Source organism: Denticeps clupeoides, chromosome 3 (genome assembly GCF_900700375.1).
Source record: "Denticeps clupeoides chromosome 3, fDenClu1.1, whole genome shotgun sequence".
Classification (NCBI taxonomy): domain Eukaryota; kingdom Metazoa; phylum Chordata; class Actinopteri; order Clupeiformes; family Denticipitidae; genus Denticeps; species Denticeps clupeoides.
The window spans coordinates 380,478-399,463 of NC_041709.1; the positions used below are offsets into that span (position 1 = coordinate 380,478).

The following is an 18,986-nucleotide window of genomic DNA, read 5'->3' on the forward strand; positions in this document are numbered from 1 at the left end:
TTTGCTCAGGTGGAAAGATCCAGAAGCTGTTGCAGGTGCCAGAAGAAGCAGGCAGCTGAGAATTTGGCATTTCGAATGAGCATTAAAGCTAATTTAACAGCATGGAGTCGTCCCGTCATACTCGACATTGGTTGTGAATATTTGCAAATGTATAAAAAAAAAAAAAACTATTCTGGAATAATTAAACCGTTATAAGTCCTCAAACAGAGAAGACCAGCCACATGAAAGGCCGCCTGGACAACGGTAGTACCACCACCGTCTCTACCGACAACAGTATATATGGCAACAGAAAACACAAGCGCTGTAATTTCACCGCACACAGATGCTTTACTTTAACCCAAAAGAACCCCCAGATTGCGGTCGCGGGCCAGACGTGACGTAACAGGAGTTGGAAATCTAGATATCAGTTTTGCAAGGAAATTGTGGTAACCGATGGCTTGTGCTATTAAGAGACGCTGCTATAGTTTACGATAGTTAAATTGATGTAATATTACGTCTTTGCAGGGTCTCGTGACTCTAGTTCAGTTGACTGCATTTAGAAGGGGGGGGATAAAAAGAGAAAGAACTGACCTGCCTTCGCATGGGTTCTTCTGGAGCGATAAGAAATTAACAGTAAACGTCTACTTCTGTAAAACACCGGTAAAGCACATTCACAAATGACGGCCGCTGCCCCGATACGGGCAGGGACAAGGCGGGACAGGGGAAGGTCACCCTCTATGTAACAGGAGAAATTGGCAAACGATGAGAGTTGCATTTCTGGTGCTGCCGAGCAGGATCCGGGAGTAAATTTAAAGGAGAGAAGAGAAGAGGCTGTAAATAGGACCTCTGTAGTGTATGTGGAGTGAGCTGTGGGGTGAAAGTGAACCACCATCAGAACTTCACATTAACCAGCCTTAACACACACGTTCAAATTTCAAGTCATGAAACGCATGTAAACCTCGTTTTAGCCCAAATACCGCTCATCTATACACACTGCGCAAACATGAGAATCAATCTAATACTGCATTGTAATGTTTGTTGGAAAAAGAAATTACATAAAAATAAGCTACACAAATGTATAAAAGAGGGGGAAAAAGTATGTACAATGAAGAGGGGCAAATGAAATGCGAAATATACAGCTAATAAAAGAAAGAAAGGAAGGAAGGAAAAAGAAAAAGCATAAAAGAAACTGCTCCCATGTTCCGACTTTATAAAAAGTCACTGCAGGCTGCAAATGAAACAGCCAAGAACCACAGGTTCCTGTTTTTTTTTTTTGCTAAATAATCCCCCTCCGGGGTATGACAGGAGGGGTTTAAGCAAGGTACAGCCTTCCCCATCACTCTTCTCTCCCTTCTCTCCCCACTTTCCTTCCGCTGGGATGAGTGCTGGCGCATTCCTCTCGCTCTTCTCCTCTGGCTCCAGCACAGGCTCATTCAGAGGACAACGTAGGTGAAGAAGGCCATGATCGCGGCGCTGATGAGGCCGGAGATGGGCACGGTCACGAACCACGCCATGAAGATGTTACGGAACAGACGCCAGTCCACAGCCTTGCGTGAACGCAGCCAGCCCACCGCGACCACGGACCCCACCTACACACGTAGCCGGGAAAACATAGGACATTCGTGACCGTCGCAAATCCAGGTCAAGAGCTGCGACCAGTCGGGAATTGCAGAACGCTCTCCTGGGACATCTTACCTTGCAGTGAGTTGTGGACACGGGCAGGCCAATGTTTGATGCAACCACCACAGTGACAGCCGACGCCAGTTCAATGCTGAAACCGCTGGTAAAAACAAGTCATACACGACGTGAGTTCCAAACTGATGTCTGAAAGGAAAGAAGTGTAATGTGTGTGTGTGTGTTTACCTAGATGGGGTAATAGGTGTGAGGTCTTTGCCCATGGTCTGGATGACCCTGCGACCCCAAACCCAGAGCCCAACACAGATGCCCACGCCACCGTACAAAAGCAACCATATTGGGGTTGGACTGTTGGACACCACCGACTGGGTGTCATACACCAACCACAGTGCCACCAGTGGACCAATAGCATTACTGCAAAAAGAAACAGATATATTATACACACACAAAATTATATTATACACACAAACAAACATCCAATTGGCTGTTGGAAGAGGATGAAAATTCTTATATTTCAGCTATAGAATAAACTTTGGTCCAGCAAAAGCCCATTAATAGCCTCCTTATGAGCTACACACAATTGATGTTTTTAACTCGACCTGAATGCGTTTTACTGTCTTACTATTTCCTTCATTTTTACATAAGTGGCTGCAGTAAACAGCATGTATATAACCCGCCTGATGTAAGCTGCCTTGTCGGGGTTGAGGTATAACACGGCAGGGGACACGCCTGCACACGCAGCAGAGCTTTACCTGACGTCATTTCCACCATGAGCAAAGGAGCCAAAGCAGGCGGTGAGGATCTGCAGGAACTGGAAGAGCATGGACACCTCAGTCCGATCCGCCTCAGGCTCCTCCAGCGAGCTGCGGCTGCTCCCAGCATCCTCCTCTTCCTCCGTCACTTGCAAGGTCACCTCCGCCTCTCCCAGCGCACCCTCAGGGACGCCATGTTCCGCAACAGCGTTGCAGTAGCTGGTGTAGCTGTCCATGCGCACGCGCTTCCTCTCCTGCGCAGCTAGCCCGGCTTTGTCCTTGTCGGCGTCCTCGGGCGCGCGGAAGTCGCTGTCTTTGGGTCGGAAGTCGCTGTGCATGCCGATGATGGCCATGGTGTAGGAGGTGTAGCTGTTGTTGCGGCGAATGGGCCGGTCTCCAGCTTCGCCCATGCAGTCCCCCACCTTGGCCAGGTGCAGTTTGTGCAGCAGGTCTTTGTAGAGGCCAGAGTCCTTATGCACAGTGTGGTACTGGCTGTAGCCATTACTGGGCATGTGGGTGGGGCCAGAGCCTGTGTTGAACTGGACATGGACAGTTTTTGGAACTGCAGAAATAGAAAAGAACCATAAATAATTAAAACTGCATTAGAACGTCTACATGAAAGTAAAAAATACATTTCTGCTTCTGAAAATATAAAATTGTGCTTTTTCCTTCATTACATGGATAAGTAGCTCTCTGTATTGTATTGCAGGGCACCAGATCACCGTAGACATGGAGTTCATGAGTTCACGAAAACTAAGAAAAAAAAAAAAAAAAAACGATCTAAATCGGTTGCGATTAATCAAACGTGACCTAAGGCAGAAGCGCCAGGCAAGTCTCACTGCAATCAAACCAGACTCACCGTTGCTGGCATTGCTGGTGTCCAATTCCTTGCAGTCCTTGGGGTCTGCCTCTTCAGAGTCTCCTATGTCAAAGGTCACATGTCGCTCCTCTGAAGGAGGTGGGGGCAGAGGGGGGTTGGTGGGGTCAGCAGGAACCTCTTCGGGAACAGTTTTAAGGATGGGACTGTGCACCTCTCTCTTCTCCATAAGGGGGCTCTCAGATGGACTGGAAGACTTTATTTCACCTGGGAGGGACAAAGACGTTGACACTACGTCCCTCGGGAAGGTAAATCGGTTAAGTGATTGGGCCAAACCATTGGAATGTGGCAGGGGGCGCATTCCATGGGAGATGGCCCCATTCATGGATGAAGAAGGATGAAATAAAGCCGTCTTGAAAGCGGAACAGTGCAGTTCTCACCAGTTCGCAGCAATAACCTGCAGAACCAGTTCCGCACGTATTCCAGCGCCTTTTCTGCGAATGGTAAACAGGAACGTGCCAAGTCGCGGGTAGATCAGTTAAGACCGGTGAGGCAGAGACACTAGTACGCTGAAAAGCCACGCCAGCAGACGGCCTTAACGCTGCAACTTCTTAAGTCGGTCGGTCTCGGTGGAATGTTCTAGTTCACCGGGCGAAGGCCAATTACTGGCTCACAATGACCCAATTAGAACCACCGGCGCGTGGAACCGGCTGGCGCCATCCAGATGGACTCAGCAGCCCATGGAGACAGATTAAAATGGAGAGAGGACGGTCATGTCCTCCCCAACCATTCACCAAATATCCCTCCAGATGTTCTACATTATACGTGGCCAAGCTGCACACGTTGAGATCAGTTCGCTACCCGTAAGATCCCTCCTCACGCTTACACCGGCGGCAGAGCCGTGGAAAACGGTGTAAATTTACACCCAAATCTCTACATGGCCACACAGGAGCAGGCAGGTGGCTACTAAGAACAGAAATGAGTAATTCAATAAGCCGCTCTGACCCCACCAAGGGGTGCGAGGTGACACTTACGCTCAATCTTCTTCTTGAGGCGCGGGCAGACGGCGAACCAGACGATCAGGGCCGTGATGACGGCGCAGGCCAGGGAGATGAGCAGGACGCCCCACCAGGGCAGCTTGTCGAAGCCCAGCACTGCAGGGACCGGCAGGGGCCCGATGGGAGAGAGAGAGAGAGAGAGAGAGGAGATCGGTTTTGAGAGAACCTGAGAACAGGAACCGCACATCTGGAGCCGAAGCGGCGAGCACCACGCGGTGATCAGGACCATGAAACTCCACCACACACTTCAAAAAGTGTCACAGGGCAGCATGCTATTGCACAGGGAGGGGTAAATTTAGAAGGTAAATTAAGACGTGAAGGGGGGAGGAAAGGGCCCATTACTCGGAAAACCCACCAGAGGGGAAATCGAAGTCGGGGACAACAGCAGCGGGGTGGGACATGCCACAGCCCTGCACAGTATGCGCTGCATGCGTACAGACGCATGCGTACAGACGCATGCGTACCGCCTCCGGTGGCGACGGGCAGAGAACGACGCAGTGACACGACCTGGGTCACCTCTGCAGCACATGGCCAGCGAGGACCTTAAAAGGCCGTGCAGCTCCCCCATCCATACCCCCCTGCTACCCCACCCAGACTTCATAAACCAGAGGGGTGAAACGGGGGGGTCCGTAGCTGCTCTTGCTGAAAGTTTAGTTACCGCAGTCTTGGCAGCCATGGCGTGGAAGAATGTGGCCACCGTGCAGCCAGGGGACAGGATGGGCATGTTGGCAGGGGAAGGCAGACGTTACACATCATCTTCCCCACGGGAAATGTGCCGAGCGGGAAGCACAAAAGAACGAGGGATTGTAATTTAAAAGAAAAACAAGGGCATAAAACATCTACAAAAGGAAAGTCTAAATGAAAAATGCGATAATGCAGAACGACGCTGCACTAGCATTGCGTGCCAAGCCCTCGCTCACATGCACACCTCACATGGGCCTGCAGCAGACTGCAGAGCCACTCACATTAAACAGCAGCTGTGGGTTCGTTACATAACCAGAACTTGCTCAACGCTGCACAACCCAGCTTGCATTCTGCAACTGCCCTGTAAGAGCCGACAGGCCTCGTGGTGTTACATCCCAGACCGGGCCAGTCAAACATGGACAGGGGTGCGGCCGGTGACTGCGGCCACGCCACGGCGGCAAACAAACCAGGCCAGGAGGGGGGGGCGTGACATCCACCGGGTCACAGCGCACAATGGAGAGGTTTGTTTTTTTAGACAGGAAGGCACCATCCCTCATTTCTGTGGCAACAAGATGACTGTTTATGACTCAGTGTGGACTAGACTCCTAGTTATTATACCCTTTATTATGCTTTGGGGTGGCGGGGTGAAATAAATAACCCCCCCCCCATCCATAAATCACTTTTACCAAGAAATGCCCATCAATTTCCAATGTTGAGATTCAGGACAGTCGTGAATCCAGGTCACTGCAGTAAAAGCCCGAGTCCAGGTGAAGAGTGTTACCCCCACCCTTTCAGAACAGCAGTCTGCTTATTAATATTCTGCTCACGAAGGCGGTCGCTGTAGTAAACATGTCTGGAACCCGGACATTCATACTCAATCTTCGCCATGTGTGGCAGAAGACGCCAATAATTATATACTAGGATTTCAATATCATACAATATGATCGGTGGAATAACTTATGCATTATTGAGCACAGTGGGGCAGTGGTGGCCTAGAGGTTAAGGAAGCGGCCCCATAATCAGAAGGTTGCCGGTTCAAATCCCGATCCGCCAAGGTGCCACTGAGCAAAGCACCGTCCCCACACACTGCTCCCCGGGAGCCTGTCATGGTGCCCACTGCTCACTCAGGGTGATGGTTAAATGCAGAGGACAAATTTCACTGTGTGCACTGTGTGCTGTGCTGCTGTGTATCACGTGTGACAATCACTTCACTGGGCTGATTTCAGTTTACCATTTTATCTGCTATAAAAGCAGAACAGAGAATGGATATCTGAGGGAACATTTTATATAATAAAAAAGCAGCAGCGGCCTTCAATCAGTTTATTCTGATCCACCAGCAACCAGTGACCCCCCGCTGCCTGTTTTCCAAAGGGGAATCAGACCAGAAAATTAGCATTCCACCCTCAGCTCAGAGACAAGAGACTGGGACGAGTAGACTGGTGCCAACAAGCCTGATTTCATACGGCCCATTCACTGCTGCCCCTCAGGCCAAATAAGACAGGCAGATAAATATTTATCCACGGTTCCCATTTTAACTTGGGTGAGCACCCTCTTTGTCAAAGGCCGGACAATCACTGGACACAATGAAGGGAGCAGATGACGCGTCTCTGCTGGACTGTACGGGGGCAGAAATTTCCAGGCTGACTACAGCGACCAGCCTAAATTTGGGAGGGGGTACACGAGCATGGCGGGGAGAGAGGGCGGAATGATTTACGAGGTGGCGAGTGTCCTCATGCCCCAACGCTTGTCAGCATAACCTATAAAGTAACGGCACTCCTGACTTAATTGCATACAGGCATGTACAGACCCTCAACGGATGTCTGTTTATCCTCTGGTTCTATTTGTTCATCGGAATGTTCTAGGACACCCCGTGTGTTCTTCCACCTGGCCCTGTTTCAATAAAAGCAGTACAGAGAGTCCTGAACACAAACGGTCCATTTTTGTAGGGGAAAAAAAGAAGAAAATCCCCCACAGGGATTCATAAAGATCAAGACCAAAGAGAACAAAAAAAGGGGATATGGGAAAGTCTGTATGTGAAAACAGGTTAGGGCTACACCCTGGGCCTACATGTAGGCCTGTATTTTAAAGAAATAATTGCATGAAACTAGAGATACGGGTACCTGAATGTAATGGGGGCAAATGAGGAGGGCCAGTGAACTCATCCGCAGCCTTTTAAACCCATAATCCAGGAGCATCTGACACCAGCAGACGCTTTATGCATGGCCAAAGATCAGAATAATCAGGAGTTAATCTGGGACTGTTACAGCCAGCTACTTAGACCTCAGACAGTGTGACTGCTCTGACGTCACTCAGGGTGGATTTGGGAATGTGTGTGAAGTCTTCACTGTGCTCCTGGAGTCCATATGTCTCCTAGGCGATGAATTGGCAGCTCCGGTCTTCCTATTCTCAATCAATTTGGATAATTACTGCAATTTCCAGCATATCAGACCTGACCCGAAAGAACAAAAATCATTGTTCAAGACTACAGGGAGGAGTTTCAATCTGAAACACACCCATAAGTCATGGGGCAGATAAAAGGAATCATTATCGAGGTCAATTATATGACATCAATGTCATGACCAAGTCTACATGACTCCAAAAGACCTTTCATAATTCTATAAAACCGCTGCCAACACAGACGAGGATCGGCCTGATAACCTTCGCCTGATTTACACACTTCCTTAGAACAGTTATTAACTACACTGAGGGTGCAGCACTGGATTTCAAGAGGCATCTGGGTGGTTACAGGCTGCCTGAGACTATCAGGACGTGTAACAGTCACACTCTTGTTCGCTCCAGAGCTCAGTGCCTGTGCTGTGATTGTGCAACGCTGTAATGTTGCCGGTGAAGTCTGACCACATACATTTGTGGCCTGAAGCCTTCAATTAATGCCCAGCCCATGTGACTCCTTGAATTGTTGAGCCCTGTAGGTAAAAGAAAACAAAAAGGAGCAAAAGTTGCTCATTTAATATGGATTTGAATTTTTTTGGGGGGGAAAAAGGGCAAAATTAAAATGAGGAATGCCTTTCCTCAATCTAATTTCCTGTCGTCTGGTGGACATGGACAAAATAACCTTTGCAAAGTCCAAGCTCATATTCAGTCCACTGTCCAGTCCTCCAAAAGCCCCTACAGGTTTAAGACTGGGATGACCGGTCCAAATACACTGGTCTGGATGGGACAGAAGGGACTAACAGACGAACAAGAATAAAAAAAAAAAAAAAAACTTGGGTTAGTGCTACTCACTCGGTGCTCCTGTGAACATGATTGAGAACAGGTTGATTCCCATGGTAACTGCATAGAACACTGGGAGAGCCCGAAGGCCGTTGGGCACTGGGTCTTTCTGTAAAGAGACAACGAAAATAAGAAATTTGACCCGAAAACCAGCGATCATGCCATACATAGAAAGCAAAATGTAACCTGTGTGTGGATGACATTAATACCAAGATAAGAGAAAATGGGTGTGTGGCTAACTTCCCAGAGGGAACAGAGAACCTTTATGCTAGTAAAGACACAGCTTTGTTTCTAAGATTCTGCAAAGATGTTCACAAGACACCACCAAAACCACGAGGGTTTTGGTATTGCTTGCACCCTCAAGAGAGCTTCTTGCTGGTAACAATGATAAACATCAGTGGAATTCTGGATAAATTCTGCCTCTTACCTTGTGCAAAATGAACATGCGGACAAAGTAGAAGAGGACTGCAGACATTATTCCAGACAGGAGCGGAGAGAGAAACCAGGAGATAACTATGGAGCAAATTAAAGAGAGCTTAGTAATTTACTATGACCATGAAAAAGGAACCTGGACGTGCATTTGGAAAAAGCCAGCTGACTCACCAATCCGCAGAAGCTCCAGCCATTTGACTCCTTCTGGACCTTTTGCCACCAGTGAGTAACCAATGGTCGCCCCCACAATACAGTGAGTGCCAGAAATGGGGAGCTTCAGAAATGATGCCAGCAACTGCCAAACTGCAGAACCTGTGACCAAAGAATGTCTACCGTTCAAATGCAGAATCCCAGCCAAAAGTGTCAAAATCCAAACTACTGTTGTGACCAAGAGGAAAACGTATGTCACTTAACATTTAACATAATAAAAAAAGGCAAGAAAGCTGCACATTGCGTAACTTACCAAACATGGCGCTGACTGAGCCCGCCATGAGTACATGCTCAGAACCGTTGTACATGCCCACGTCAATGATGCCCTTGCGGATCGTCTCGCTGACCTTTGCCCCCAGCAGCACTGAGCCCAGAGTTTCAAAGACAGTGGCCAAGACACAGGCCTGGCGAAGGGTAACCACACCAGAACCAACTGCCGTTCCAAAGGAGTTGGCCACATCATTGGCACCCACAGAGAAGGCCAAGACGAAGGCAATGACGAAGCCAACCACCAGGAGCCACTGATAGTCAGTGAGGTCCAGCACAGTTGCCGCAGTCGTGGCTAACAGGGCAATAGCTGAGGTTGTTGAAACCATGGTTTTACTTTTTCAAGACTAAGGCAAGGATTAACTTCACAACCTTACAGGAACATCTACCAAATTTTGGTAAATAGGTTTTTGAGTTGTTAAACAGCAGAATAGCTGAGGTATTGGTGTTCAGATTTGCCAGCCCAGACCAACCTTCACCCTTGGCTATGAGAACTCAACACTTCAAGTAGGAGTTCTTGCGTGTTCTAACTCAACAGAACAGCAGAGGAGCTTCAAGGGAAAGAGCCGGGTGGGGCTATTGCTATCCTCTGAGGAGACTGGATTTGCCACAGTTGGTCTGGCTTTGGTGAAGTAAGCAGACTGAACAGACATCCATTGTGCAACAGCGACAGTAGGTGTGAGCGCTGAAACTTCCTGCAAAGGGGAAAAATAATCGTGAATAAAAGTTAGCAATCACACACAAAAAAAAAAAGAAAAAGACTGTCACGCAACATCTTCCCCATACAGGCAGCACATCAAACGTCTACACGAGCTTTAAAACTGAGTTTCAAATCAAATGCGGATTATTTACACCGTGTTCCACAACGAACCGCAAAACCTGGCACCCCTGCAAGCAATTTGAAGGGGGGACGCGACAACTCGCAAAGCGCTGACGAAGACTTCACTATTAAAACGACGCATTACAATGGTCTTAAATAAAAAAAAACGCGACAAGAAAGTCCTTTCAAACTAGTACGTCGAACAGGCCGCATCAGCCAAACATGGGGAAGTGTCGTGGACCGACACGCCAGCTGCTCATCCGCGGAGAAAATCTTGTCCGCCCAAATGGCACCTAAACCTGTTACGAACCGCACTGGGATTTTTTTAAGCCAGTCGATCCGCGTTATTCGTTGACGTCGGGATCATTTCGACGAACGACCCGGAATGTCAGAACACCGGGAGCGATACGCAGCAACACGTGTCGACCCCATTCATTCGGTCCTTCGACGGCGCTGAGGAAGAGAGCCTTCGCTGGCAAAAGATTTGCGACCGCCGGGGAAAAAAAAAACCCAGAACACCGATTACAAGTACGATTAAATAAGTAAAAAACACAGAGCAACCCTAAAGGAAGAGAACCGATAGTCAATATACGTGGACGTTAAAGGCCAGCGGGCATTATTAGCCTCCTAGCTAGTGTCAAATCAGCAGCGGTCGACGCCAAGTGAACGAACGAAAATGTCAACCACTATATTGCCACAACAGAAAGTGGGAATTAAAGTACTTACCGGGAAAAGAGAAGTGCGAATTTTAAAGAAAGATTCCCGCTGCCGCTCGCGGTCTCAACCTGCCTTAACCGGTTAGCGGGGCGCGCGCGCGCACACGGCTTAGCGCGCGCACACACACACAAAAAGCCGCCTTTTTCGGTCACGTACAATTTCCTCGAGTAAAACGTATCTGAGGCGTTTTCTCTGGCGTCGTCACGGCCGACAGCTACGCGAACCGGGTCAGCGGTCGTCCCGGACCCCCGAACGGCGAGGTCCAACAGCACCTGCGGCTCACGGACTGCGTGGAGGCGTCGGCGGCGGCGGTGGTGGTGGGGGGCGGGGTTTGGGTTCCGCTTTTAAACCCGCGCTGCCTTCCGCAGGGCGGAGTCGGGCCCAGTGACGTAGGCGAGGTCCCGCCCCCGGTCTGACGCAGAGCCCCGTGTTTTTTTCCGTGGGGTAGGGAAGAGGAACCCCCCCAAAAGCGGAAGTATGTCGCGATGAAGCGTCTTGAGGCTTTTGAGCTCCATCGCGCGGTGGTCGGGATCCAGTGGGGAAGCATGTAGGCCCAGGGCTTAGTGTTTGATTAGGGTGTTGCCCTAACCTGTTTTCATATAGAATTTCCCATATCCCCTTTTTTGTTCTTTGTAGATCGGTGACCTGCAGATTTTATATTAATTTATAAGAATATATGATATAAAAGGCGTCGTTGGGTCAGACAGACATTTGTTGAAAGCAAAACACTTTATCTTGTCTTACTGTTCATAAAATATAAAAAAATTAAGGAGTGATGGTCGTTGCTCCCTCACGTGGTCGAAAGAGCGAATGCATTTTACTGAAGCGAAACCTCTGAAAACTTAAAATCGGTCTTTTTGGTCATTTGTTAAGGTACACAAATGTAGTTCGACACTTTTTGTCCTTTAAAATTACATTAATATTGTTTTTACATCCAAACAGTGTGCCTTAAAGTTAATTGGAGGTGCATATTTAGTAACATTCACTTCTTTTTCTCACAATGTATACATTTTATGCACACGGTGTTTTATGCACTGTGTTACTTCACTTAGTGTTAAAGTATTCTACTGGCGCAATGTATATTAAACTATAATTCTCCGTTTTTTTTATCTAATATTCAACGTTTGATTTAAAATATTAATGTTTTATATTTATATCTCGCATTTATTATATTCTAAAAAAATAATTAACACTGAAATAACTGAAAGAACGACCCACTGTCTAGAAATAGTAAAACATGTTATACAACAAAGTTGTATAAAGGAACATTTTTACTTTTAAAGAAGATGAGAGCATCTTCATGTACAAATGCCTTAATTTCTTTTAATTCAACGTTCGAACCAAGAACGCTTCCAATATAAATAAATAAAAAATACAACGTACGGGTAATAAATAAAATAAACTTGAACAGTGACAATCAGGCACCATCACAGACGCCCTTTCACCTTTCTTCAGAAGGGTCCTTTCGAATGTTGACGCAAAAAAAAAAGCCCGACTCAACCAGCCTTGCTAGCAGAGGTCGAAATTTGAATGGCATCTTCACCGGCCAATAATAACCCTCACTTGGCAGTCACAGCCAATCGGGGAATCGCGACTTGACAGCGCGGAAAACGAGAGGCGGGCGTGTGCCACGGCCAAGTTGAGCAGAGGTGTGCGGAGTGCGTATGGCGCGCCGCCTCAGTCTGACACACGGGGTTAAAAGTACGACGAATGGCGGGCGGCCGCATTAACACGTTACAGTCACTCCTGGTGCATGGTGCTTCAGCTCGACGGTCAGTGGTTGTTTCCACGGCAATGCGGACTTGTTATTATATATATTAACCGATAACTTATTTTATTTGGTACTAGCAGAGCAGGTGTTATCGTGGCAGGAAGCAGCGCTTTGTGTCTGTTTTTATGTTGTTACTGTCTTGCGACCGCGATGTCGTCGCTGTTTAGCTGTCGCTAATTCCAGATTGAAACGGCTCTGGTGCGTCCGTGACCGTGTCCCCATGACCGCGCTGTGTCCAGCTCGGAAGTAGAACACGTGGGCGAACGCGAACATGTTTCCGTCCATGCGCGGCCGGCCGATCTGGCTCCGCGTCCCCCGCCCACCGACAAGGGAAGGCGGCGGTAGGCCGGGGGCGGCGGTGTGGCTGGGCCGACGGCTGGGCCTGCTGCTCTCCTGGTTCCAGCGAGCGGGAGAAGGATGCGGCGAGAGGAAGAGGGAAGGCCTGGTGTCCATCCTCGCCAACCACTGCAGCTTCGTGACCGGCCAGCGGCTGCGGCGCGCCTTTCAGGTCGGCGAGCTGTACTCGAACCTGTACTCGGAGCGAACCAGGTGGACCCTGGTTGGCAGCATGTGGCGCCGCTTCCAGAGCAAGCACGCCCCGGCCGGAAAACTGCTGGCGGCCCTGGCTGGGGTCTTCATGTGGGAGGACGAGAAGATTCGGGACGAGGAGCTGCACAAGTGAGGCTCTAAACCCCACTGTGGTTTTAAATAAAACTAAATGCATCATGCTTACCTTCCAAATTTCTGTCGCATCTTCCCCACGTAGATGTGCCTGGGAGATCCAGGCCCTGGAAGGGGCGAGGAACCAGAGTCCTCCTAAAGGGAAGGCGCCTGGAGAAGCAGAAGTAGGCTGGGAAGTGGTTGTCGAGAAGAAGACTTTCCGGCTGTGGCGAAGACCCATCCAGGGCAGCCATCTGTTTGAATACAGAGGTCAGCCGGATTGGGTTTTCAGTGTAAAAACAGTTCCAAGAGCGTTTTATATATCAGACCGTATCACTTTTCTTAGACGTGATGTGTAAGATTTAGCATCTAGTTACAGGGACAGTCCCCCCCCTGGAGACACTCAGGGTTAAGTGTCCTGCTCAGGGACCCAATGGTAGTAAGTGGGGTTTGAACCTGGGTCTTCTGGTTTAGAGACGAGTGTCTTACCCACTAGGCTACTACCACCCTGACTACACACAGGCCTGTATTGGTAATGAGAGAGTGAAATGATTGTCATTGTGATGCACAGCACACGGTGACTAAAAAAAAAAATTTGTCCTCTGCTTTTAACCATCACCTTTGGTGAGCAGTGTGTGGACCGGGATTCGAACCGGCAACCTTCTAATTATGGGGCCCTCTTCCTTAACCGCTAGGTGCAGTGTCATTCCATTAATCTTGGTTTTTCTCCTACCAGCTTATAAATCTGCGGTTATTTACATACTTACCTTTTTTGTCTCTGCAGTATTTGGCACCTACACAGACATTACACCCCGACAGTTCTTTAATGTTCAGGTAATTATTATTATATATTTTTGCTTCTCATGTATGTACACCAATCTGCAATAACATTATGACCATGTGCCTAATGTTGAACGTACCGATTTACTGCCAAAACAGCCATGAATCCGGGAATCACTGACTCCACTGGACTTAAGTTCTGCATGATGCCATTTGGTGCTTCCATGGATTGGACTTGTATTGTCAGCGTGTCCATGCGCTGTTGCATGGAAATCTGGAGAATTTGGAGGCCAAGGCATCACCTTTTAACAAAAGGTTCACTTGCTGTCTGATTGATGTTACCCCGGTACCAGTGTAACATCATAGTGTTGTTTTACCTGGTGCTAATGTTATGGTTGATTTTTGTGTAGTTTTTGGACCGTACTTGTGATTTTCACTCTGTGTGTAGTCAAGCTATGCAGCACATGAAGAAAATTGCTTGGTCTGTCAATTTTGGTCGACCAAACAGATTCTCTTGAGTTTTCTTGGTCAATTATGGCACAAATCTTCCCAAATGTGGGTGCATTTTACCAAACCCAGAACTGGTCATTTGGTCCAAAAGATTGGCTCCCTCGTGAACAGAGTATTCAATTCGACGTTGTTCTCATAACCTTCAGCCAAAAAGAGTTTTACAGATTAACATTTGTAATTGTTCAGTGTGGTCAAACATTTTTACATTTTCAGTACGTTTCCTTTCTCAAGCAGAACACTTTTAATTTCCTCATTTTTCTCAGTTCTTTTCAAAAACATGCTAAATAAAGAAAATAATTTTTTAGAGTGATTAATACATCTGGATTGTGTCTGGTGTGGTTGGTATGAAAATACTGCAGTTGTGATTCATGGACGAGACAGAAAATGTGATTGTTCAGGACAGGACGTTTTCCGGTGGCAGGGCGCTACCTGATAAGTAGATGTGTCAGGTGGCCATTTAGGTCACTTTCACCAGTGGTTTGTGTTGTAAAGGCCCAGTGGGCAGTTTAATGCTTGCTTGCTTGTCCCTTGTGAGGCGGTTCTGTGTTTGTGTACTATGATGAGCGTCTCACACTGTCCCCTCTTCTCCAGCTGGACACTGAGTACAGGAAAAAGTGGGACGCGTTGGTGATCAAACTGGATGTGGTGGACCGGGACGTCAGCACAGGTTCTGAAGTGGTGCACTGGGCCACACACTTTCCGGTAAGTAGACTGTGTTTTCCGTGGAATGTCGTAATCGGGCATCTCTCCTTGCAGCATGCCGTCGCTCATTCTTCTCATTTGTAGATGTTGTCGGCTCCACTGCCTTGAATTTAATCGAATTATCGGAGGACAAGACTCCAATCCTCTCGCCCTTAATTGACTTAAGTCGTTCAGAGAAACTTTCTAGACAGTTACAGAATAGACCCTCTTGGTCTGGTGGAAGCCTTTGCCACAAGTCTTACGTTGCATTAAGGAAGAAAGCACAAACCACCTTTTTATTTTATTTTTTTTTTCTAAATCTGTTCTCTTCCAATAGTATCCTTTGTACTCGAGAGACTATGTTTACGTGAGACGTTACGATGTGGACATGGACAAGAATTTGATGGTGCTGGTCTCCAGGTAATTCGCTTGTTTGCTTATCCGGTTGTTGAGTTAATCCATAAATATATTATATTATTATTAATCTTTTTTTAACCTGATTTATCATACAGAGCTGTGGAGCACCCCAGTGTACCTGAGAGCCAAGACTTTGTCCGAGTTCATTCCTACCAGTCGAGAATGGTTATTCGTCCTCATAGGTCCTTTGATGAGGTGAGAGAATATTCATATTTTTGCTGGTCATAATTTCCTTGAGTTTATTCTTGTTTAAATGGTTTGCCAAATAATGTCTAACAAGTCTCAATATCTACTTTCACAGAATGGCTTTGACTACCTGCTGACATACTGCGATGACCCCCAGACTGTCTTTCCTCGGTACTGTGTGAGCTGGATGGTGTCCAGTGGTGAGTCTTTATTGAAGAATCAGGATAATGGATGTTCGGAAACATGAATCCAAAACTTTGTTCAATTGTGAGCGAATTTGCCATAACGCTTCCAGGTTACACATTCTCAATGAAAATGGCTTTATTTGTGCACATTGGGAGTATTCCACAGAGCAGCAAAATCCTCTTCACCTCATGAGAGGTGATGCTTGATTATCAAACTAATTGTTGTGAACACACCCTCTTGTTGGCTTTTGTGAATGGCCAAGTTTAAAACTTTGTGTTTTGTACTATAAGCGAATCACCGTCAATCTACAGAATTAAATAGTGTTTAATTATACCGTGTTATGTAGGTTGTTTTGAGCACTAAATACAATTCCATGAGACCAGGACCTCGCTCACACGGATGTCTGAACCAGGCGCTTTTCTGCCATGCGTGGTATTAGGTGAGCGTCTGCGTGGAACGGAAACGCTGCACGCAACGTTTTCTCCCGAAAACCCGACTAAAGTTAAACAGTGACCAGCAAACGCTAGTGAAACGGTCATCAAAAGCAACTACGAAACATGTATGAACATCCATGTGGACAAGGCGTAAGGCTTATGATGATTTCGAGGTTTTATTTGAAAAAAAGAAATGGAATTTATCTGTAGGGCAACCAGCACCATAACTGTGTGGTCCTTGTACGAAAGCATGATAAAGCAGCTTGGATAACGACTGAAAAACACCCAGGAATTGCCTTCGTAGCTCATTCCTTAGACGTTGTAAAAGGCAGGTCAACCACTGGAACGCTCATTGTGAAATGTAGATATGTGTGTGGGATTAAAGAAGCTGGAGGATGTGCAGGCCACTGTTGTCAGGTCTTGTATTTGACAAAGTCTGCGCCTGAAGGACAATTTGACAAATGGTTTTGCCTGTCCAACCCACAATTGTCCATGAAGACCCCTGAGATTGGCTCAGGTAGGGTTAGCAGCGGTTCTAGAAAGAACAAGTTAGAAGGTAGTCTAGAACATGTGGAAAGGTGCACTTGTTGCAATAATAGTTTTTTATTGTTTACCTTCATATACTTGCATCTAATCTCACGTTAAAAGACCTTCTGCTGTTGCATTTTCAGGTTCAGCATCTCATCAGTGCTTTTGTTGCTCACAGGCATGCCTGACTTCCTTGAGAAGCTCCACATTGCTGCTCTGAGGGCAAAGAACCTAGAAATGGGCATCCATGACTACACTGGAGTATTCAAGGTCTCCCAGACAAGCCAGGAACGTCTGGGCGGGGACAACGCACACAATGCTGCAAGCCAAGAGCAGATCTATGCCTGATGTATAGCTGGAGCATCGCGTTGGCCCAGTAATACTAGGAAGCCTGTAGGGACGTTGTGATGTGAAGTAACTTAAACTAGCCACAGGTTAGGACCAGTCTCTGTGGGCTGTCCATGGGTTTTACTGAACACGGACTTCACTGCTTTCACTCACAAGATGAGATTCAGCCTTTTCTGTCCCCTCCATTTGACTCTGGCCCCAGTTGCACTCTTTCTGCAGTAGTTTTCCAGCCATGTGTTTCGCTGTCTGTCCAAACGGCTTAGTCGTGTAGTGAAAGCCAAACTCGTGGGTTTTTTAACGATAAGGGAGGAAACCAGCACTTCAGATAATTCACAAAAATGCACCTCTGTAGCTGCACATTTTATGTTTTCAATACGAACACGAGGACATTCTGTTGCTTTGGGCCGCCCACATTTTGTGTTTTTTTTTATTAGTGTTCAGTTTCCTAAAAAAAATAAATAAAATAAAACATTTTCAAGCCAGACAGCCTTCATGAAGACATCCAGTCCTCTTTCTGAACCAAAGGGGTGTGTCTTACGTCTTAAGTGGGAAAAACCAATCTGATACGACAGCTCTGCATTTCAGTTATAAACGTGCACACGTATCCACAAGAACTCAAAAGCATGTACGTGGATCACGAATGCTGCGTACTGGAAGATGGACCTGTCAGGTCTAAATCTGGAGGATCTGGCACTGTACCTGCTATCTGTCCTCGCCATATCGTGTCCACAGACGAGCCCATGCCGAGGGGTATGGACAGGTGCACCCCATTGCCATTTCGTCGGCTCCTGCCTGTACTGGAGCGAGGTGGTTCGAAGTTGGACTTGACCGAGTGAACGGAGCATTCTGCCTGTCATTAATAATTGTTCCTTCTGTCGTCATTTTCCCGATGAGGGTGATTGAAAGGGGGTCTTCTTTTGCGAAGGCCTTGTTAGCAAATGAAACATTTAATATTTGTTTCTGAACGGTTGCTCTTTAGTTGTATTTACGCTGCCGTTTGAACTGTTCTGGCAAAAAAAATCACAACTCACCTAAGATATTTGCTAACATGACTGACTGGGCCAATGTGTTGAACTTTTCAGTGTTAATTATTTCTAGCTCAAAATATGATTATTATCTAATTAATATCTGACATCTACCTGATGAAAATGTTGTTAAGCACTGGAGTGTAAACTAAATTTTACAAAACGGTTCCTAAACGTATCCTGTTTGGCACAAAATAAGAATAAATGAGTCTTTCTGGTAGCTATTCCATCCTAAGCACCTTTTTAGAGCTGCTGTTAGGTGGAGAATAAATTCGGAGAATAAAATAAAAAATGTTTTTTTTAGCTAATTGACTGCGACCTCGATCGATCATTTTTTTTCTTGTGACTTTATTTCACGGAAAATGGTAGCGTCTGCCAAAATCTGTCATATCCATTTTTGTTTGTTTGATTGATTGTGTGTGTGTGCAAGCATATGGATTTCATAGCTATGAATGTATTATGATAAATAGAAAGATGAGAACAGCACTATTTTGACCAGCCCAGATGGCAACCTGTTTAATGTGGGATTTATTAACAGCTTGGTGTTGGTGTATATATATATATATCTGATATTTTGAGGTTAAACCCTGGATCTTTAGTTGTTGTTAGAAATTGCCCTTGTTTGAGCTGCCTGGTTTATGCATTTCAGGATGGAGGGGCAGAATGACGTCACCGTGGTCACCGCGGTGTCTCTGAGGCTAGGCAGCACTGTCAGACATGAAAACAATAAAGAATGTTTTAATAAGAAGGCCTTGTTCTCTTCTGCCCTAACTGGGTATTGTATCATGTATCGTGATCTGGAGTCTTCTTGCTTGGAGGTCAAACACTCATGCTTCATGACATCACGGGGCTGGTCCA

General features: G+C 46.8%; 2 protein-coding genes across 3 annotated transcripts; one reads left to right on the top strand and one right to left on the bottom strand.

The window, feature by feature from the left end:
* Window positions 1–1,211: 1,211 nt before the first annotated feature.
* Window positions 1,212–10,909, bottom strand: slc20a1b (solute carrier family 20 member 1b). 2 transcript variants are annotated; one of them, XM_028971379.1, is made up of 11 exons: window positions 10,759–10,909; window positions 9,052–9,760; window positions 8,760–8,900; window positions 8,584–8,669; window positions 8,169–8,265; window positions 4,218–4,337; window positions 3,226–3,450; window positions 2,367–2,928; window positions 1,843–2,028; window positions 1,675–1,759; window positions 1,212–1,568 (listed from the first exon to the last, which is right to left on the bottom strand). In XM_028971379.1, exons 2-11 carry the CDS (start codon window positions 9,392–9,394, stop codon window positions 1,413–1,415), a joined length of 2,001 nt encoding a protein of 666 aa, XP_028827212.1. In that variant the 5' UTR covers window positions 9,395–9,760; window positions 10,759–10,909; the 3' UTR covers window positions 1,212–1,412. The 2 variants fall into 2 exon arrangements, with proteins under 2 accessions (XP_028827212.1, XP_028827211.1); XM_028971378.1 differs by having other exon boundaries at window positions 10,612–10,909.
* Window positions 10,910–12,158: 1,249 nt separating this feature from the next.
* Window positions 12,159–18,876, top strand: stard7 (StAR related lipid transfer domain containing 7). The gene is made up of 8 exons (XM_028971380.1): window positions 12,159–13,051; window positions 13,140–13,303; window positions 13,818–13,867; window positions 14,915–15,025; window positions 15,342–15,424; window positions 15,517–15,616; window positions 15,723–15,807; window positions 16,934–18,876. The coding sequence occupies exons 1-8, from the start codon at window positions 12,645–12,647 to the stop codon at window positions 17,101–17,103; spliced, it is 1,170 nt and encodes a 389-aa protein (XP_028827213.1). The 5' UTR covers window positions 12,159–12,644; the 3' UTR covers window positions 17,104–18,876.
* Window positions 18,877–18,986: the final 110 nt, after the last annotated feature.